General features: G+C 38.0%; 1 protein-coding gene across 1 annotated transcript; it reads right to left on the bottom strand.

Moving 5' to 3' along the window:
* Nucleotides 1–385: 385 nt before the first annotated feature.
* prkaa1 (protein kinase, AMP-activated, alpha 1 catalytic subunit) lies at nucleotides 386–21,496 on the bottom strand. The gene is made up of 10 exons (XM_067438661.1): nucleotides 21,337–21,496; nucleotides 19,553–19,694; nucleotides 14,318–14,411; nucleotides 10,121–10,265; nucleotides 9,928–10,015; nucleotides 7,958–8,182; nucleotides 7,691–7,840; nucleotides 6,139–6,487; nucleotides 3,134–3,260; nucleotides 386–2,533 (listed from the first exon to the last, which is right to left on the bottom strand). Exons 1-10 carry the CDS (start codon nucleotides 21,431–21,433, stop codon nucleotides 2,238–2,240), a joined length of 1,713 nt encoding a protein of 570 aa, XP_067294762.1. The 5' UTR covers nucleotides 21,434–21,496; the 3' UTR covers nucleotides 386–2,237.
* Between the last annotated feature and the right edge of the window lie 1,104 nt (nucleotides 21,497–22,600).

Raw genomic sequence — 22,600 nt, 5'->3', positions numbered from 1 at the left:
CACACATACACAAGGCAGTGTTGTATGTTTATGACAACATTGTATTTTTTTGTTTTGTTAATCTAATTCATTTTTGTGAAACTCCTGCATATATTTGTGGAGCTCATTCTATTGATTTGTGAAATTATTTAATGTTTTGTGAATCGCTTTACATTTATTTGTGGATAATATATTTGTTTGCAGTAATGCAACAATATTACCCATATATATGTATCAACTCGTCTTAGTTAAGGGAAGAATAACCTAGTTTAATAAGTAAGAGGTGAAGTATCCCTTTAGCTACTGGTGCTAATAAAGGTTAGCATACAATACTGTAGATGTTAGTTATATTCATTCTAAAAATGTCCCACAAAATAAACCATGTTTTCAAAAGACAGAACAATCATGTTTTCATGTATTATTTTATTAGGGAACTGTATTTACAAATCATCTTTTTAATTGTAAATTATCATTAATTATCTGTAATTTTACATTGGCAAGCCTCTGTGAGGTGCATTTCTGCACAGATAATCAACATAAATGCAGTTAAGAGAAGTACATCAACAAATTTTCTAAACTTGTTTTCGAAGGCTGAATAAAAACAGCCCATGGAGACTGAAATTGTTCTGTAAAGATAAGGAAGCTTTATCATTTGAATAAGACTCCTATGTGGGGAAATAAACTTAAAAAAAAAAAGCTAGAGCAAAACCAAACAATTCCTCTGGATTTGTCTTAAGCTGTCTTACAAAGCATAGATTGTCAATGTTTTGCTTTAAGTGCTCATTAATAACAAATTTGAAATGACTGCAGTTTTGAAAAATAAAGGACCTAATCATTTTTATCTAACAAATATGCAAGAATTCCAGTTAAATCAGAAAACTTTTGCTGCATTTGTTAGGACCAATCAAACAAACAAGGGCAAACTATTTAAAAAAACCAAACATGTTTTCTATGCATTCTGTGGAACATAAAACACTAATCTGAAAGAGGAATTCTACGGTCAAGGTAAGATCCTACATATAATATTTTTTTCATTCATGCCTTTCTTTGTGGACTTACGATGACACATGAAGCCACATGCATGAAAGAGGCGCTTTCCTGGTTTCATATTGGGTAGCGGCTTACAGAAAATTTTATTTTTCTCTTTCAGGAGTACTTATTGTTGAAGCAACCATTGTTTTGTAAAACAACTAAAATAATAGTAAAAAAATGTTTTTGATAAAGCAGTGTATGGAATAAAACATTTTACAGCGATATACTCAAACATTTCTTAAAAAAAAAAAAAAAAAATCCAGTCCAATATCACAATTTCAATACAATCTACAACCCCATTTAAAGCACTGATAAACAAATCCGAATGCATGTTTAAATTCTGTATATACTTAAATTTATGTAAAATGTGAGCAAATAGAAAAAAAGTGTGACAAACAAACAAACAAAAAATCTATGAAACAGAGGCAATGAAATTGCACTGCATCAGGATATATGGGTCTTACATTGGTCTCTTCCTTAAGAAAGACTTATCAAGTTGTCCCTTTGTGTTAAAGTGCCCACCATGTTAAATTGGCCCGTTCCAGCAGTGGCCCGCAATTTAAGTCGGCTCCTCTTAATTGAGTGCCCTTCCCAGTAGACCGTTTCAATGGGATAACCAGTCATGACACTGGCCCACAAAAACTTGCAGGTAAAACTGTGCAAAAGCGCTTTCTGTCTCACTTGTTGGCCCACATACCCACAAGGGCTCTCTCTATACATCTCTTGGTCCACCAAGAATTGCAACAGCATTGTGTACAGTACAGCTAGCTCAGTGTATAACTCTATGCCTCACTCTCTGCAAGGAAATCCTTGCTAAAAACCCAAAAAAGAATTGTAAAACCATCTCTAAAAGAGTATAGATACTATAAAGTGGCTTAGCAATCTTTCTGACACCTTGACTGTGGCACAAAAAACGACCTCCATTCTTTTCCCTTTCGCATGTTTTCTCAGTCCCCTTAAACAGGCTGGTGCTGGCCACAGACCATTCAGCTTGTTCATGCAACTGGGATGCATGGAGTCTTGAGTCTGTCTGCATGCTTATTGCTCTAAAGACACTGAGAGAGAAAAAAATAGTCGAAAGAATAGAGATAGAAGGACTGCTGTGGATGAAGACACAGATATCTGAGGATGAAGAGGTAGACAGTATTCTAGAAGAAAGAGAAATCAAGCCAGAGAGTGAGGGGGAGGACAGAGAGTGAGAGAGAAGGCATCGGAGGAACCACAAGTTATCGTGCTAGCAGCTTGATGAGGTTGGCGCACATCTCAAAGAACTCTATGGTGTGACTTCCTGGCCGGGGGAGGATCTCTCCCCCAGTGGAATCCACTGAGGAGGTAAGAGAAGAAGCCAGAGAGCTTTCCGCCGCTTTCCCTCCGGATATCGGAGGTGTGGAGGGTGCAGACACATCACTCTTTGCTGCATCCTCGCTTTCGTTTTTTTCATTCTTTAGGGTAGTCCGGTAGTTACCAACTGAGCCAGAGCGGAGAGGCGTGGCAGTCCCTGATTTTACTTCCATCAGGTCATCTGAATGAAACAGAAGACATCAGACGGTGAAGTATGCAGAAAAAACTCCAGGACACAGATGAGAATTGTAGGGAATTTTACAGTTTTGGTTATGATTCCTTTTAATGGTAAAAGCTACTTCTTAACATTTACAATAAGAAACTACGTAAACTTTATTACCTCAGCAGTCTGTTGCCAGATGATGAGATTTCAGCAGAACAGACATCATTCAGAAGTAAATAAATATTTTATTTCAATTTTAATTGTTTGTTTGCAATGTTCACACACTATTGACTAACTTAACTAAACACGAATTTACATTTAAAAATAACATTTTATTAGATACGAGTCATGACCGATTAAGAAACTCATTATGTGAATTGTCACGCAATGTCAAATTAACAACCAGTTAGTAACTACACTGACTGAAGTCTTGCAAGCCTTAAGCTGTATGACATCAACACATTTCAGACATGCTGAAAAAAATACTTGTATTATTCGGTCAGATCTATTCAGTGTTCATTTTCTTATGTGTGTGATCTAATTCAATTATCTGAAAAGAAATAAAACTTAGCACTGAATAAAAAAAAATCACACAAACAGTCAGAGTGAGAATTTTACCATCTATGCTCCTGAAGTCTAGTAAATAGGTCCTGCTGTCCACCTGGTAGAGCTGGAGGCTCATCTTTGTATGTATGCCAGTGACTGGGTTCTTCCTCCGCACTCGTAAGTAATAAGGATTCACTACCTATCAAAACAAAGAGGGGAAAAAAAGTCAAATACATTTTACTATAATAGACCCTAAGTTCATTAATATTTAGCCATGTTTAACTTTAATATTTAGCCATGTTAAACTTTAATATTTAGCCATGTTTAACTTTAAAAAGGACTGAGTGCCGACGGGCTCATTGCACTGTAACACTATTTGCACTGTTTGAGGAGGCCTGAATTGCATACTCCTGAACAGCAGTAAACACTGTTCCACTTGATAAGAGAGGCTGCTAAGAGATAAGGCAAAGAATGAACACTTATAAACAAAAGGCCATTTCCATCCAATATGGATGACTCATTCAGTCAAACATGCTTGAACTTCAGCCATTTGATAGGTGAGAGACGTATCAAATTCAATCCATTATTGTAAATATCAGTAATATAGTGCAACAATAAAACTAAATAGATTGTTTAGTATTGTACAGACCCCAACTGGCCATCAAATACATCTAAAAATAAATGATGCTCCTTAAGAAAACGATATATCTAGATATTTTGTTAAATTCTGTCTGGGTGATAAGAGTTTGTAGTGGAGAAAAACCTAGTTTTGGTTGCTTTAATGTCGTGGCTCTTTCTCCTCCTTTTGCAGCCGAGCTCACGTTATCTTTTGCATTCATCGACGTGGAGAGACTCTTCCTAGGCATAAGTCATGCACGTTACATAAACATTCTTACATTTCACCTCTACGAGGGAAAAGTAGTGCTTATACTTCCAGTTTGCGAAAGCTATCTTTGAAGTCATTGGACATGATATCGCTCTGACTCCTGATCGCATGTGCGCGTGCGAGTGTATGTGTGTGTGCCCAACACGCGTACACGCACACACACGTCCACTGACAGAGAGTGTTACTGTTAAGCCTAGTTCACACTGCCCGATTTTTGCCCCGATTTTGAGTCACCGTCAGGTTTTGTGAAATCGCTGACAAATGCCCGAGATCACAGGCAAATCGGTGCTCGTGCACGTGAGTGACAATCACGCAGTGTGAATAATCAAAGACGCGATCAGAGAGAATCGCAGACGAGTCGCCGACACCTGTGAGATATTTGGCATGCTAAATATCTAGAGATGTCAGTGATTGAAACTCCTGCTGTGTGAACAGCGTTCTGACTGAAAATTACACCGACAGCCAATGAGAGAGTGAGATACAGGGCGGCAGGAGATTGAGGGAGGAGCTATAGAGCAGAATATCAATATTTTAATAGATATATTTACAATTCTATCAAACAGAAACAAAGCCCAAACATTTGCATGTCCAGCCACAGCAGCAGCACATTACAAAATTATTTATTTACCTCAAACTGTCTTTGCAGAACAAAATCCTGGCTCCCTCTCTCTCCCCAACAATTTCTTCCACCATAATCTTTTTTTCTTTTTCTCCACAAATCAGCGCACATACAATTTGAAGCAGACTTTGTGCAGTTTATCATTTTTAATACCAAATCCAAGTCTCGCGTGAGAACTCCAGTCTGACGCATGTGTGATCTCGCGTTGTTTACTTGTCACATCGCACGTGTGTTTGGGAAACATAGTTTGTGCACCGGAGAGAGAGAGAGAGAGAGAGAGTTGTCGGCAATTCTTCCTCTTGTTCAGTCATGCAGTGTGAACTACTCAGTCGTCAAAGTGTGAACTTTGCACTGTGAACACAGCAATGACTGAATGATACCCCAGATAGTCATGCAGTGTGAAAAGAGCAGTGACCCGACGAGTTTGAAAATCGTGCAGTCTGAACTAGGCTTTAGATGAAAACCGCTTCAGTGAGCTCAATTATAGTAAGGCCACATTTTATTCTCAGTAACGGTAACGGCGTTGTAACGGGCAAGGCGGACTGCCCTTTGGACACATTTCTATCGTAGATTTTGCACACTCTCCATAGATTTTGCTCATCTCAAACAAGCCTTTTGGAACAGTGATTTACCATTAAAAAAACAAATTCGTCCTCAATACTTTAGGGCGGGGCTATAGTATTGCCCTGGAGGATCTTGTATAGATCTTGCTCTGGAGGGCCAATGAGCTGCAGAGTTTAATCAATAATCAAACACACCCACCTGTGATAGTCTAATAATCCTGAAGACATTGATTAGCATGTTCAGGTTTGTTTGATTAGGGTTGGAGCTAAACTTTGCAGCGCATTGGCCCTCCAGGGCTATATTTGAATAATCCTGCTTTAGGGGCTCTGTTTATATTTGAGCTCTGGGCTGTTCTAATAATGACAGTAAGATATGCAGATATCATACTGTAAAGTTTTTTGTTAAGATTTTATTTGCCTCTGTAATTTTATTTTTTTGTTTGTGTGTGTGAGAGAAAAAGAGTGAGAGAAAGCAGTCAAGACTTTTCTATTCATAGAATTCACCAGAAACCCCAAAACTCTTTCCCAGAAGGCAGAGATGGAATTTACGCTAAGATCATGAACCTCAGGAGGATAAGCAAAAGGAAATGCATAACAGGACATGCATTTACTCCATTTATCAATTTTTACCACTCCTCTAGTCTTTTACTGCAATTTGTATTTTCCTGGCCTAAACGGACTAACTAGTTGTTTGTCAGGATGCAATTTATTCCATAGTCTGTTCCAAAACATGGCAATGCTATATGACTCGGCCAAAAATGTAAACTCTGTAACCTTTTATTCACCATATTGTTTATGTTGTTTTGGACACCACTGGCTTTGATTGTTTGGAAAAAAACTGTTGACAAATTCTTCAACATATCTTCTTTTGAGTTCCGCAGAAGTCAGTAAGTCATAAGACGTCATGACGGTAAGATGATTTCTGGGTATACTATCCCTTTGAATGCTGAATGCTGCAGTGAGCCGAGAACGTTAAAGTTAAAATCAAAACACATGCACAGATGCTTACCTTCCACTCATAGTCCAGCTGCTTCATAGCACGACAGACCTCACTCATTATATCATTCGGTCTACTCTGGCTACGGATTCCCAGGTGCCACTTTGCCCGCCGAACGCCAAGATGCTTGGATTTTTGGGGGTTAAGCTCATCCAGCGTGTGTCGAGGACGTGGTTGTGCCTCTGCCACTAGGAACGGCACTCTTTCAGGGTGAACCTTAGCAGAGTGATGAGCGGGCAGATCGTCTAGAAAGCTGTCTGGGGGGCTGGAGGCCAAATAGAAGTCTTTGGCCTCATTCATAATGCGGCGGTTGTCTATGATCAAGTGATAGGCCACAGCAAGCGGATCCTGGTGATTGCGACTGCAAAAGAAGGGAGGATAAAAGCAGGACAGATGAGAGTAAACAACATACATACATATTTAAAACAACTACTGGAACTTTTAGTTGGGATTTTGTTAAATATGAAGGGCAAAATTAGCCATACAGACTAAAAACAAAATTGGTACCAGGATATAAACATGTTTGATTCTGCTGTAAAGTTGGGCCTTTTAAATGTGCACTATGTAGTATTTTTGCAGTAAAATATCCAAAAACCACTAGGCCAGTGTTATATATTTTGTTCAGTTGAGTACTTGCAATATCCCAAATGTTTCCAACTATTTGTAAATTGTGAGAAAATTGCTATTTTAACTAAGGACCGGGACGTTTCAGCATAGCGTTTGAGCGAGTTGCCTGTCAATTGAGTCATATCTGCGCTACCCTCGGTTTTATTCTGCAGAAGCGCTTTTCTCTTAGCAATCAGTGTGAACATGTCACAGCAGCGCCGAGCGAACGCACAGAATAACGTCAGAACATAATTTTAAACACACTTAAATGTATCTAATATCATAAACAGAGCTGCTGGCTTTATCTTATAATCATGACCGGAAAAAACGGAAGTGCGCGCCCCCCGGTGACTGTGTCCCGTCCCGTCATAATAAAAGTCCCGGTACTCGCGAGCCGTATTTGTACAACAATCACCTCAGCGGCCGTGCTCAGCTCCACAACACTCGGTCCCGCTCTGTTTTACACTACAGTAACGTTCATAACTGCATCCATGAACATGATTTGCATAGTGCACCTTTGGAAAGTTGCAGTGCACCTTTAACATGGGGTTCAATGAGATTCTGCTCCCTTCTGGAGCCTGTCCCTAGTGACAAGTCGATGAATTGCAGCTGAATTTACTTCCGTACTGGCTTCTAAACTAAGGGAAAGTTGCCGCTCGGTCATACCATACACAAGGTCAATATCACAACCCATACAATTTTAATTATTATATAAAACATTTAAACTTGACATAAGATAAAAAAAGCTAAAATACATTTGAGTAACACATTCTGAAATATTCCATGTAAACATGTTCCTGGTTAAAAGCAATTTGTAGTATCATAAAAATTACAATCCAACAGAATATGTTTAATAGTCAAAGAACTTAACACGAGAGACATAAAGCCTATTAAAAAAAAAGTTGTGTCAGAGAATGAGCTGGCTGTGACGGATTAAAAAATAAATTAGCATACAAACCTGTATAAACAGTTGAGCACCTCCTCCTCAGTGCACTCAAACTTCTCACACACCTCCTTCAACGCCTCCTCATCAATCATATTACTGCTGTATGCAGCATCCTCCGGGAACAGATACTTGGGGAGATCTTGCTTAAACCACTCATCATCTCTGAAAAAGGAGACCAATGCATAGAGAAAGAGAGAGGACATTGATTTGAGCTTTTGCACATCCTCATGGTTATGGCATTTCAAAATGAAATGGACAGTGCCTGGCGTAGTTTCTGACCGAATCTCTTTGATGGTGGCTCTCTTCATGGGGTCCACCTGGAGCATGTGTTTCAGAAGGCTAATAACGGAGGAGTTCAGGTACTGAGGCGTGAAGAAGATCCCATCGCAGATCTTCTTGAACAGTGTTGGCACGTGGTCGTCGTCAAACGGCAGCGTTCCACACAACAGGGCATACAAAATCACTCCACTACTCCAGATGTCCACCTCAGGCCCAGCGTATAATCTAGGTAAAAACAGCAAAATTAGTCAAGAAGAGATCATTTGAAAGGTAAATACAGTCTAAGAGGGAGGGCTCAACATAGCGCCCATTTTGGGTGCATTTACGCCTGAAAATTACTGCGTACGACCAGTAGGCACACCGGTGCGAGTGACCCGACCGCAGTCAAATCTAAATGAACAAGCTCAGAAATGAATGGCTGCTTGGGGCAAAAATGCCATCAAAAAAAATTTATTAATAATACATTTAAAAAGCCCTTGAGTTCTTGAGTTTAATCTTTATCACATGCTGTTTAAAAACATTAATAAATGTATATAATGAGCGACTATATCATGAAGATTTTTTCCAAACCGTGGTTTTGTCTTATCCTGAATCACTATAGCTCCTTTCACACTGCGATTCCGGCAAATACACGGATAATGCGACTCGGCATTTGTTCCCGGGCCGCTAGTTTTGGTCCATTCACACTGCCAGCGAAATACCGTAATATGTGCGCTTCACACACAACCCGTAACGGTCCCGGATCGAGTTGACACGTGACATCCTGATGTGACGTATAATGGCGAGCGATCTCAGTTTCAGCGCGGATAGTAAGGAGCTCCGTGGTCTCGACTTGTGTCCAGTTCGCGCACATTTCTGCTTGTTTAATTTTAGTTTCTTTTGTAAATACGAACACTCTCTGTTTTTAAAACACTGACTAGCTCTTCTGGCACAGCAGGGTTGTATTATTGAAAAAACAAGCTCTAGGAGTCGCACGATAACTACGTACACATTGTGCCATTAGTTTTGGCTTTTGTTCACACAGCGCTTCGGTAATCAATTCCGGGACGTGGTTGCTTTCACATAGATGGCGACCCGGCAATGTTCCGGGAATATTGCGGGTCCGACGTGCAGTGTGAAAGGGGCTCAAGGTACACATAAGTGTTTATATTCCCACTGCGGATTAGCACAGTATCTGCGCGACTCGCCATAGACACTAACAGAGATAAGTAGATCCGGCTGCAGTGTTCTTCCGCGTGATGCATGCAGTTCCTTTTAATGAAAGGCCAGAGCGCCAAAAGTTACGGCTTGCTATTGCACAGATGCTGTTGAGTATTAGCATGATTGCATATGTTATATGATCTTGTACAAAAGTCCAATAGACAAGTTGATTTTAAGTAACAACGTCTGAGCCACAACGCTGTCTATTTCGTGAAAATCAAAGCCACACCAGAACTGACTCGCATCTCCAAGCGATTAGATTCAAATAAATCTGTTTTGAACTATTGACTGAATGAATTCCCGCCAACTACTGGTGGTTTTATTTTCATATTTTTACATTATATTTTTGCATGGACTTTTTATTTAAAATATTACATTTTTTAAGTTTAATTTGTACAATCAAAAACGTACATGTAAAACATTCATTGATTGGCTGATTGTGTCTATTTGTTCTAACTGAATTTATTGTTTAAATTAACATTTTAAAAACAACTTTTCTATTTTAATTTAAGAAATTGACAGATGATGCATATATTTAATAAAATTAGAAAACATTGCTCTTATAATGGTAAAAATGCCCCTGGACATTCATTTAAAGTTAAATTTAATTATTTCGTCCTGTAATTGGAAAGTTATAATTGGAATGTGTTTGATGGATCAGAAAGTGCTCCTAAATTTTTCACTGTGCTCCTAAAAAATTTTTTATTAGGAGCACAAGTGCTCCTCAAGAAAAAAGTTAGCGTAGAGCCCTGCTCAGAGGTAAACAGTACCTTCCAGAGATGACTTCCGGAGCAGCATAATTAGGAGAACCGCAACTCGTCCTCAAGAATTCTCCATCCGACATCATGTTTGACAAACCTACATGGGGAAAAGTTGAATTTTAAGACTATACAGCTATATAATAGCTGTATAATAAATCATGGTAAACAACCACCATGTTTCATAAATGTGAAGAGTTCATACCAAAGTCTGCAATCTTGGCATTCATGTGCGCATCCAGCAGGACGTTCTCAGGCTTGAGGTCTCTGTGCACCACCATATGTCTGTGGCAGTAATCTACCCCTGAGATTATCTGCTGGAACAGACGCCTGCTCTCCTTCTCATCCAACTGACCAGGGAGATACAGGACCATGTATTATTTTTTAAATCTCCCATGTGGTCTAAACTAAACATTCTGCATTTGCTGTTTCCCTGTTGCAACTTACAGTGCTGATTTTGTGGACCCTGATATACACAACCGTTTAAATGTTTGTTCACCCAGGCTACATTTATTTGATCAAAAATACAGTAAAAAATATTACTGCAAAACAGTATTATCGTTTATAAGAACTCTTCTATTTTAATACATTTTACAGTTTATTCCTGTGATGGCAAAGCTGTATTTCCAGCACTATTACTCCAATCTTCAGTGTCATATGTCTTTCAGAAATCATTCTAATATGCTTATGATTTCGTGCACAAGCAATATTTTTGATTAATATCAATTTTGAGAAGAACAGTTGTACTACTTAACATTTTTATGTATACTGTGATTTTTTTAAAGGATTTTTTGATTATTAGAAAGTTCTTGAAATAATGCATTAACGTGTTAACATATGTGGACTAACTAATATTTGAAGAAAATTGTTAATAATAGATCATTTGGTTTGAGAGAATTGGTTCTGTGCTGCATATTGTTTCAGTTAAATTGAATAAATATGTTTATATGGCTAACATTGCTTAAAGGGTTACTTCAGCGATTAGCATATGGCTTTGTATCAGTAGAAACCCTGGAGTATATTCAAATGATTGTGCTTTCCAACCTCATATCCCCCTGAGACAAGAGATTTATGCATTTTATTTCTGGAAAAATTCCTCCTATGACGCAACTTAACGATATTTGCATTATAGGAGAAATGTTTGGCCAAAGGCTAAAGACTACAGCCAGCAGAGGGAGCCATTTCCACATGTTTTGAACCCGCCCATGGGGGATGGTTTTGAACCCACGCATGCTCAAGTGCTGTGATACTCGCACGGTGACTCACTCATTATATTGAACAGACACGTTTAGTTTTTAATTGTAGTGTCTTCTCCAACTCAGTCACAGTAATCCAGTAGGTGGCTTTGGGAATGGCCTCAAAGGGGAGCAAAGCATTCTGGGAATTGTAGTCTTTCATCCCCATGAGACAAATACATTTTCTGTCTTTTCTCAGTCTAGAAGGCACCAAATTTAAAAATAATTTCACATTTCTACTACATTGATGACCCAGTTTAAATACAGATTCACCTTCCCAATGCTGAAGTACCCCTTTAAGTGAACGCTTAAAGGGTTAGTTCAACCAAATATAAAAACATCTGTAATTAATTACGCACCCTCCTTGTTCCATACCCCTTAAGACTTTAGTTCATCTTCAAACACAAATGAAGATATTTTTGACAAAATCTGAGCTATTTCTGTCCCTCCACTGACAGCTATGCAACTGCCACTTTGATGCAACAGAAAGTTTAGTAAGAGATCGTAAAACAAATCCATATGAATGGAGTAGTTTAGTCAAAATTTTCTGACGAGAAAAAAAAGCCTACATTCAATCTGTTTATCAAAAGAAGTGATTGTGCGTCAAAACAGCTCAATTCATATGGATTAGTTTTACAATCTCTTTAAAAACTTTTTGAAGTGTCAAAGTGGTAGTTGCATAGCTGTCGATTGAGGGACCGAAAGCTCTCAGATTTTATCAAAAAGATCTTTATTTGTGTTCCGAAGATGAATGAAAATCTTACAAGTTGGGAACAACATGAGGGTGAGGAATTAATTACAGTATTTTCTAAATAGCCTAATATCTAAACTAACCCTAATATACAATGATCATGATGCAAGGCAAGCACATTGCATGTATTTGAACTGTTTTAGAAGCATTCTGTGTGGGATTTGACTGTTCATTGATTAAGTAGTCTATTTCAAATTGATAGCATATATTATAAACACTAGGGGGGTTTAGTAGCCTAGATATCTAGACGCACCATAGGGGCAGCAAATTTAATCTGCCGCGAGTGTCGTCTAGCAACTCTCAATACACTTCTGAGCTGTAAAAAACAAACTTTGGTCAGGCCAATCACATTGTGTATAGAGTCAGTGGGCGGGGCTTAACATAGTGACGGCAGAGTTGCGTTTGTGTGCTTCTAATAAACACAGAAGCTGGCGATCGGCGGTCTTTCGAATCAGCTTTGATTGTGACTCTAGAAGACTTGGAGTTAAGCTTTTCTCTGAGAAAAGAACAAAGAACGGCACTGAAGTCATTCTTAAACAGGTAAGATGTGTACAGAGTTTTGTTGAGCGGATACGGCGAAAGTTTAATCTGTCAACGAGCTCTGCTTCACGTTGCTCTGGTTGGTTGAAGCGCTATCCAATTGCATGCAGAGAGAGTTTGAAAGACAACCGTTTATCCCGCCCCTCGGATTGAGCCCTGTCAATGGTGAGTTTCCAGACCAAACATCTTGATGTGGGTCTGGCTTGTCAGGCTAGAGGTTTAGACTAGTTGGTTGCGAAATTTGAACGTTGATGAAATTAGTCTTTGCGCACATCCCTGGATTGACCTTCCTCTTTCTACAGATCTTAGATGGTTTTGTTCAGCAATGACAGTGGTATTTAATCTCTCACTTCCTGCAGGACTCCTTGTTTTGCAAAAATGAAATGCTTGTAAGTAGGGATGTAGCAATTAGCCGATTTCTCACGGTTAATTAACTGTAAAGGCTCTGCTACACAGAGCGTTTCTTTTGCACGGAATGGGACTGTTGCAACCTGCACAAAACGGAAACAAAGTTACACCAGAGGTGCACCAGCTTAAAATGTGCCATGCTTTTCAGAGTCACTGTGGCTACACACTGGATTAACTGTGGCAGAGGGACCAAACAGCGAAGATTTATTTCCACTAAAGTAACACCTAACGTCGGCAGTCGAGGTTGTTTTAAAGCGACCTTTACTTTACAACGTATTATTTCCATGCCGACGCATCATGCAGTCAATACAGATAAGTGTCGCCTTTATTTTCCTTTTTATTTTGAAATATTTACAAACTTGTTAACTATATCATGATGAATTATTCTGATTGTCAAATATGTGGAAGTGAATGTTTTGTGTAATTTAAACCCATTATAGTGATTATATTAGTTGATATAATAGCCAGTGAATTTGCAATTTAGAAGATCTGTTTATATCACTTAAATTCATCCTCCGAAATACATAAAAGTGGCCAGTGAACAAAGAAGAACAAACTTTGTTTCATGCATAATGTGTATCTGATATGAATAAAACATTTATTCAAATTATAAATTAAGAACTATACATGTATTTTTTATATAAGCTAGTTAATTTGAGCTTTCAGAGATTTAAATAGACGTGGTTGAATAGTGATATATGAAAAGCACTGAGAGCGTTGTCTCTGGCTCAGTGCCAGCCAAAGCGTGGCAGCACGTCTGAATTTATCATTGACAAACAAACAAAAAAGAAAATAATAGATATGACCTTCTCAGGTTACATGTAAAATTAGATGAATTGTTAAAATGAATACAGAAGGTTGACAGTTGGATGACAATAACAGTTCAGTTTTTTACCCTTACACTGACATGGATGTTTACAGAGCAGAGGTCAGCTTTCTTTAATTCCAAAGGGAGAGATGGAATTGTGTCTTATTTTATTATTTTCTGCTGTATTATTTGGTCACTTTGGTATTTCTAGTTCAAAAAGTAGCAAACAATAACATTTTTAAATTTAAAGTATTCATGTCATATTATTGCCTGGCTCTCATCAGACCAAGCTCTATCTTTTAAGATTGAACATTAGTCTGGGAAATCTCTATCTTTAGATCGCTTCTCTATCCGTCAATGTGTTAAAGCTGCCAATAGCGTGCCAGGTAGATAAGCCGGTTTGTGATTGGTCCCCGCAAATTTGTAAAAGAAGCAGGAGAAAAGTATGTACAGGTTTCCAGCCTGAGCTGCAGGGCGAAATCAAATCGCCTGCAGACCGGGCTGGGTTTACCCAGTCTAGTGATATTATGCATTGTTTTGAAATTAATGAATGCATAATAATCATGATAATTGCAAAACCATGACTATAATCCTACCAACAAAATGTACAATAGTTTCATTTTCAGTCCTAAACATAACCTACAAATTAAAAAGCTGTACCTTTCCATTTTTACAGATGTAGTCGAAGAGTTCTCCTCCTGAAACATATTCCATTACCATGAAGATGTCTGTTGGTGTGCTGATGACTTGGTAGCTGCCAAACACACAAAATGCACAAATTTGTAATCAAATACATGCGTTTGCTTCTGTAGTAGCATTGAAATACATCTGAATGATGAAAACATCTGAAACGTAAATGTTTAGGCTTTGAAGAGAAAGCTTTTAAGATCTACATTATTCTAAACAAGAAAACATTCCCCTTGTACTAGTAAAGTGATTAATTCAGCCATATTTTAATGATTAGGTTTTAGTTGTAATGCTAGATTGTACACTTATACAATTTTAATCAAGTTATATGGGTATTTTCAATTAATTCCCTAATGGTTTCAATAAATTCCATAATGGTTTGGATCAAGGCTGGATAGCTTGACAGTTCCCATTGATTTACTGGCCAGAGTAAAAGGTACGTGTTTTTATGATTGACACTGACCTCAAAATAAAACAACAGTCAAACAGCTCAGATGTAAACTAGGGATGGGCATTTTTGTCAATTTTTCATTTCGATCATCAATAGGTCTCAAAAACGAGTAATTAACCATCAATTAACCATGGGCGGGGCTTGTGCGGGGCGTCTCCGTCATGGAGATATGAAACTATTTTAAGACTGTTATGAAAATTTATGCGACAAAAACATGAGATGTCTATGCAAATATGAACATATGACTATAAAAAAAATAACTGTTACATTATGATGCATAAATGTCTTAAAGAAAAAGAAACTAAATAGGCCTAACTGTCTCAAATAAGCCAGTCAATGATATCGGGCATTGTGTTTGAGCTGCAACTGTGAATACACCACCCCGCAGAACTTTACTAGAGAATTAATAAACTCAGTCAAACGCATCCTATATGAGATTAATCAGATATATGATTATTACAATTTACATCTGCCCAAAAGGACGCAAATGTGCATGTGAACTTGACCAAAAGGCTTGAAAACAAAACTCATTTTGACGCTCTTCAACGCTAATACACGGGCAACGAAACCACAGATAATTTACAACACTTTAATCGTGTTCTTATTATAATTCTATGTAGCCTACATGACAGATTGGCGCTGCACAATTTTATTTTTCATGATCAAAGTCAAAACAGCATCACTGCGTGTTTTTGAATCCATGAGAAACATTAAAACAGATCGACTGTTAAAAAATGAGTAACACTGCTGCATTATTAATATCATCAATGAGTTTGAAAAAGAAATAGTATAGCCTATCTAAAAATAATATGACCGTCTCAAATAACCCAGAGTCGATAATGTCGGGCTGTTCGCATTTCAGCTGAAGCTGAAAGAGAATGAACACCAGGCGATATAACGGCAGTGCTTTGCTAGCTGGTTATTAAACTCAACCAAACGCCGTCCTATATGAGATTAATCTGATATAGACAACATATAATCAAGTATAAAACAAATAATATTACAACTTGAATACGCGGATGCGCAGATGAACTTGACCGCGCTCTGACTCTAGTTGTGGATTTCCTTTATTAACAGCGTGCGCTGATCCACGGGGAGCTAAAGCAGGGAGAATATAACATTATATGACAATCGTGTTCTCATTGTAATGCTGTGTATGTGACAGACTGGCTGCCCCACATCTTCATTGTATTTTATGATCATTCTCAGTGCTTCAGGCATCACTGCGCGCTTTAGTTTCACTTTATTTCGCGGTCTGGAAGGCGTGCGGTCTAATGCTAACCAATCAGACCTCAGTTACCGTCCAAAATGCAGCAATAACCAATCCGAGAAATATACAAATATATTTTTTAAAGTCAGGGCGATCATCGTTTTCATGATCGATCGTCGCTGTCACGTTCAAGTAATCGAGTACTCGACCACTGTTGCCCATCCCTAATGTAAACACATAAAATCATACAAAAAAATCAAGGTGACAGACAGAAAATTAAATATTCAAAGCAAAGATTTACTACTTCTCTATAATGGTAGGAAACGAAAATGAAATAAAAAAAAACAGATGCATGGCCACCAGGGAAGCAAAACCAGAGTCCACAGATGCTGTGGCTCATTCACACGCACATCAAATCTGTAATTCCTTTACTTACGACTATGGGATGCATAAAAAAATAAACTCAAAAAGATTGTGTTTAGGTCAAATAGGTGCCTAAACGAGAGAAAGGCAATAAAGGGAAAAACGATCACCAATTTGATCCCTTAGAAAGCTTCTAAAGAGGCTAGAGATGCAGATACTAAATTTATCCAACGATATCAATAGTTTTTTTTTCTTAGGAAGAAAATCTTTTTCATTTTCAGAAAAACATAAAAATTTAAGAATTTAGTTGCACATAAGGTAGGTTTTAAAACTTTTTTTGTAACAAAAATTTAAATTTATCTAAAGTAAGGGACCCAGCCGGTTGTTAGCGCAGAATAAACTGCCACAGAGTGATCCGGACCCCAACGCAAAGCGAGTGGTAAGAGAGTCTTGTATCACTCTTAAGGGGTTTATTCTGGGCTAACAACCGGCTGGGTCTACATTATCCCGCTTATTACACAGCTACTGGTCTCAAGTAAATTAGACACAAAATATTGTCTTGAGTTTAAATATTTTATTAGCTCTTACACAAAGCTTCCGCAAAGAAAAACAGTTCCAAACTGCTGAGCCTTAATCTATTGCTGATGATTGCTGATATATTTATATTAAAAAATATATTATATATACACTTTTTTTTTAACCATACATGTTGAAATTAATGCAGAAAGAGATAGTTTACCCAAAAATGAAAAAAAAAAAATTAGCCCATGATTTACTCCTAGGTGTAAATGAAATGCTTCTTTCAGATGAATAAAATCTCAGTTATATTTAAAAAGTACTGGCCAATCCAAGATTTTGAATTTGTAGCTCTGTTTTTAAAGTCCATTAAAAATGCATCTGTCCATCTCCTCTGGGGGCTTCTGAAGCGAATCGCTGCGTTTGTGTAAGAAAAATGTCCATATTTAAAACCTAAAGTGTCGGCCGATCGCCTTCCGTGGAAAAAGTGTTGAAAGTGCCTTCTCGCAATTTAAGGCACTTTTAACACTTTTCCTATAAATTGAATAGGGAATGCGAATGTTATTTGACAGACAGATGCATTTTTTATGGACTTCAAAAACAGCTACATCTACTCCTATTAAAAAGCTTGGAATAGCCAGGACTTTTTAAATACAACTCCGAATTTATTCACCTGAAAGAAGAATATCATATACACCTAGGACAACTCGAGTGTGAGTAAATCATGAGTAAAACACTTTGAAGTCTTCTTCCATTGGACCCTGTGGTGGTTAAGTGTTTCAGTCACAACGTGATGGCACCAGACAGTCAAAGACAGCGGAGTGACAAGTTAAGCATATAAGTTGTACCGGTTAAGATAACTCATAGTACCCGGATGAGCGGTGTGTTATTCACCTTTGGCTGTTGTCTGGGAATAACATACCGCATGAATGCGCGATTGACCAAACTGAATCAAGTATTTTACAGATCTGTGTAATAACATTAAATAAACTCCCCTAATGCTTTTTTAAAGTTAATTAACAAACTGTGAAAATAACTTTCCTAAGGTAAATTGCAAGATTAAATTACATTGTTCACAAGCTGTTATATTGATTTTTTTTTTGCAGTTGAAACACTGATTGAGTGATTACACATGATACATTTGGGTAAGTATCTTTCAAAAATACCTTGTTGATGTTTATGCATATATTTCATGCTATAACCTATACTAAAGTGGAAGAAAAGACAAAAGCTCAGCGCTTTCGTTTGAACTGATGCTGTAACGTCACATTTAAGAGCATTAAACCCCCATTTATTGTTAGAATTTTGTGATAAAATGGACAGATTTTGAAAGATAAGACTGTTTCTTATCAGAAGCAACAAAGCACAACACTTTTGCAACTACCGTATTTTCCGGACTATAAGTCGCACTTTTTTTCATAGTTTGGCTGGTCCTGCGACTTATAGTCAGGTGCGACTTATATATCAAATTTAATTCATACTGACTGACCAGAATAAACATATAGCCGCAAGAATGCGCTCTATGCTGCTCCTGTAGCCTAATATTTACGTAAAGACAACAACTTAGAAAGACTGAACACAAACAAAATGCCCCCATAAAGAAAATATTATTCTGCAAAATACAAACAGCATGTAGTAAAATATGCAGCGGAGAACGATTTACACAGCGTTCGTCTCGCGCGGCTGAGCCTCTCCCGGCAGAGAGTTCAAGCATCTGTGGACTCGTTCCTTCAGCTCTGGCCATCTTGCTTACAGTCCGCAAGTGGCTTTCTTTTTCTTCTTCATCGCAGTTAAAGTAACCTCTGCTTTTCGCCAGTCCCTTACAAGTTTCTCACTCACTTCAAACTTTCTTTCTTCTGCTCAGTTTATGCAGTGAAGCGGGCACGAGCGAGTGCACGCGAGCAGGTGCTCGCATGCGCGCACAGCTCCCGCTCTGCCCTAATGCGACTTATAGTCCAGTGCGACTTATATATGTTTTTTTCTGCGTCATGACGCATTTTTTGACTGATGCGACTTATACTCCGTAGCGACTTATAGTCCGGAAAAATACGGTACTGGATGGGAGGTGCCAGACGTGCTATAAATGGTGTTTGGTGTAGGGAATAACCTTGTAGCCCTGGCTTAAGCTACAGATGTTTAATTGGGTCAGATAGAGACTGCTTTAATGTTGCTATATTCTAACTGTTTATGCATTATTATCAGCCTTTGGCGCTTTTCTAAGCGGTTTAAAATGGAACTATAATGTATGGCGGAATAGCACTTTTGAGAGTACTTTGACTTGGCGCAGTAAAAAAACATGGCTAAAAATGAACTGGGCTTAGTGGGCTAAGCTCAATGCTATCAGAATGTCACCGCACGTCAGAGCGATTAAGTGCACGCAACGGAGACGAGGGAGGGATGTATCAACTCTTCTTAGTTAAGGAAATAACACAGTTTAATATGAAAATGTGGTGGAGTATCCCTTTAAACAAGCTTAAATTTAACAAAACATTTTCTTTACACACAGTATGAGTTTTTTTCTGCACGACTTTGAACGACAGGATATAATCAGCCCTGATCATTGGCAGATGACCGATAGTGAAAATAATTGCTTATATCGGCCAATACATTGCTGCATCCCAAATCAAGGGTACACATTCTAAACAAACAGCTCATGGTTGTTACTCACAGTTTGATTATATGCGGGTGACGAAAGAGTTTGAGGTTCTGGATCTCGCGTCGAATCTTCCCCACCACATCCAGACTGCGAATCTTCTGCCGGTTTAGAATCTTTACTGCCACCTGGTGCTTCGTCAACTCATGCTGGCCAACTGCACAGACAGACAGAAGGTCAATGAAAAATATGCAATCAATTTCTGAATGTATTTATGAAAGACACATGAAGCACATTCAATGTAGAAGCAACTGTCCTATCTTGAAAGAAAATCTTCTTGACCAACCTATTTATGACTAATCTACTATACATTTTTCCATGGGCAAACCAGCTTTTCAGAAGACTGGATTTTGCTGCATTAGTAAGTTATGAAAGCTGTACATTGAAGTTTGAACTGTTCCTAGAAGCATTATGGTTGCAAACATTTAAAACGGCTTTAACTAGACAGATCTAGTTATGTATTAACACAAACCCAGCCATGCAGAGGAAAATGTGTGTGGGTGTGTGTTAGACCTAAGACAGCACTATGAATTGTCTTTATGAAGGCTATTTTTTGGATTAATGATTGGTAGTGTCCATGTTTTGTCAGCAATATCTCAACTTCTCTGTTTTCCAGTAAACCTTATTGAATATTTGATCTAACCAGCATACTTCCTTTCTTGAAAGGTTTGCATTGTGTATTGCCCCATAATACAGGATGATTCAGCTCCGAGGGGCAAAGCAAGCTGGGAAGCCACGATTTACTATTTTTTTCTCACTGTTCAGCAGGCATTGCATTATTTTCATCAGACTTTTTGCTGGAAAAAACAGATTGACTGGAATTTTAGAAATGGGATCACAACGGCTGTGTGCTTCTGGGCAATAATACAGTACTAAGCAGAGTTGCAACGTTCAAATATTTAAATGAATCTGATGATTCTGTCATCGATTGAACAGATTTAAAAAGCAATATTTTATTTTAAGAAAAAGTTATTTCATCCTGCCTTATGTTTTCATTCAAAAAGTGTGCAGACTGAAGAATCTATGTAGGCTGTTGCATTTTAAAACTTGACCAGCATAAGAGTAAAACTAAAGCAAAGATGCCTATTGCCCACAGAAAAGCGTTCTTCGCTACTGTAAAGTCACGTGACTGGCGGATGTTTTCCTTGCATTGGGCGCAGACGTAATTAAACGATAATAAATTGTTATCTAATAATATTGATTAGATGTTGTAGCCCTAGATCAGATAAATCTAGCATGACTAATACGAATGTTATGGATATACATGTCATACTGGATTATGTATGTAACGATTGTGAAAAAGTGGCTCAAACAAAAAACGGTATCATCTTAATTAATCTTACTCATAGCATGCAACTTCTTAGCAAAATTACTTTATTAAAAAATCGTAATTTTGACAGAATTTCTGAAAAGCTGCATTTGCGGTTGACATTTGGCCTGTGCGCGAGCGCATACATCAGTCCCCACCAAACTACAACTTTAGAATACTAATAATAACTCTATGAACCGGGAAGCTAACCAGGTTAGCTGCGACCAATCCATCTACAAACCACACAATCATACCGCATGCGTGCGACTATTTGGAAAACAACGTTAGCATCGATCGCGGATACTGTCGACGGATACAAGCACAGGAAGCGTCGTTGTTTGATGTTTGTGTCATGACTACACTGTTATTAGCCAACAAGTGCTGCTGCTTTAGCCGCATTTAAAGACTCGACCATCTCTAGTTTTGCTTTAACGTTACCATCTTCAAAACAGCAATAACACAAAACCCCAAACATCTGGGACAGTTTTACCTTTCACTTTTCCAAACGTTCCCACTCCTAGCGTGTCTCCAAGAATATAATGTCCGATTTTCACCCTGCCTTCATGTTTCTGTTTGTCCGTCGCCATCTTCGCTCTGAGGCCCTACCTGAGAGAGGCAGCAGCGGGACGGGGACGGGTGCGGCGTCTCTACTGACAACTACCGGTACTGAAGAGCGCGCCAAAATACCAAACTCCAAACACTTGTTTAAGACTTTATTACAACATTTTAACTAATTATAGCAACAGGATTTTAAAAATAAATTATTTAATTATTATTATTATTATTATTATTATTATTATTATTATTATTATTATTATAGCAGGAATAAGTGACTAACTGGTTAAATTGAGGTTTAAGTTTGAGCCCACAACGGTGCTTTTTATTTTTTTTAAAATATTTTTTTAACTAAGGTATTATTGGATTCCAAAGATTTGGGTTATTTAATCTGAGGTTATCAAAAAATAAATACCCTTCATGCAATGTTCTGGGAAGGAGAAAAAAACGTTTGTTACAAAAATAATCAACAGATAATAACCACATATTGCGGTCTTCTGTGTTTCCTGGGATTCTGTATTTTGTTATAGACCTATACACTGTGATTGCAAAATGTGCACACTATCCTAAAATAGTATACGGTGACAGTAATTTAGTCTTGGATAAGGTGGATAGTCCTGTAGGCCTATGCAAATTGGGATGCAGGGTTGTGTTCCAAATTACAGTACGATTGGTAGATTTTCAGTAGGCCTACACTAAACATTTGTGTGTGTGTGTGTGTGTGTGTGTGTGTGTGTGTGTGTGTGTGTGTGTGTGTGTGTGTGTGTGTGTGTGTGTTTGTGCGCGTGCGCGTGTGCGTGTTGTATTTATTTTGATAGGCAATTTATTTATTTTTATTTGTCCCTTTTTAGATAACTGGTGTCAATCTCAATCTCAAAAGGTTTGTTAAATAGTTAGCCAGGTCTACTTTGGAAAATGGAAACCCAGCTTAAAGTCACAGTTTTAATGCAATATGGGAGGAAGAAAGATCTTTTTTTCTGAAAGATCTGAATGTGCTCCTCCTGAACTTTGTTAATAAAAGATAATTTATTGCTCAATTCTACTCATTGTAACATTTGATGCCATTAGTATAGTGTATTTTTATAGAGTATTGTGTGTTTCTGTTACAATTTCTGCTCATCTGACAATATTCCAGAAATCAATTTCTCTTTCCTCTGAGGTTAGAGTGAGTCTGGCTTCTTGAGTTTTTGGAATATTAC

This window comes from Pseudorasbora parva, chromosome 3 (assembly GCF_024679245.1).
Source record: "Pseudorasbora parva isolate DD20220531a chromosome 3, ASM2467924v1, whole genome shotgun sequence".
Taxonomy (NCBI): Eukaryota; Metazoa; Chordata; class Actinopteri; order Cypriniformes; family Gobionidae; genus Pseudorasbora; species Pseudorasbora parva.
Note: the sequence above shows the minus strand (reverse complement) of the source record. Positions and strands in the feature narration are given on the sequence as shown.

What these genes read in the sequence shown, in the direction of transcription:
- prkaa1 (XM_067438661.1), bottom strand. Translation starts at nt 21,433, where the DNA reads ATGGCGACGGACAAACAGAAACATGAAGGCAGGGTGAAAATCGGACAT. An exon ending in GTGCTCAACTGTTTATACAG is followed by an intron (nt 6,488 to 7,690) that starts GTTTGTATGCTA and finishes CTTCTTTTGCAG; the next exon opens with TCGCAATCACCAGGATCCGC. An exon ending in AGACTTCAGGAGCATAGATG is followed by an intron (nt 2,534 to 3,133) that starts GTAAAATTCTCA and finishes TGTTTCATTCAG; the next exon opens with ATGACCTGATGGAAGTAAAA.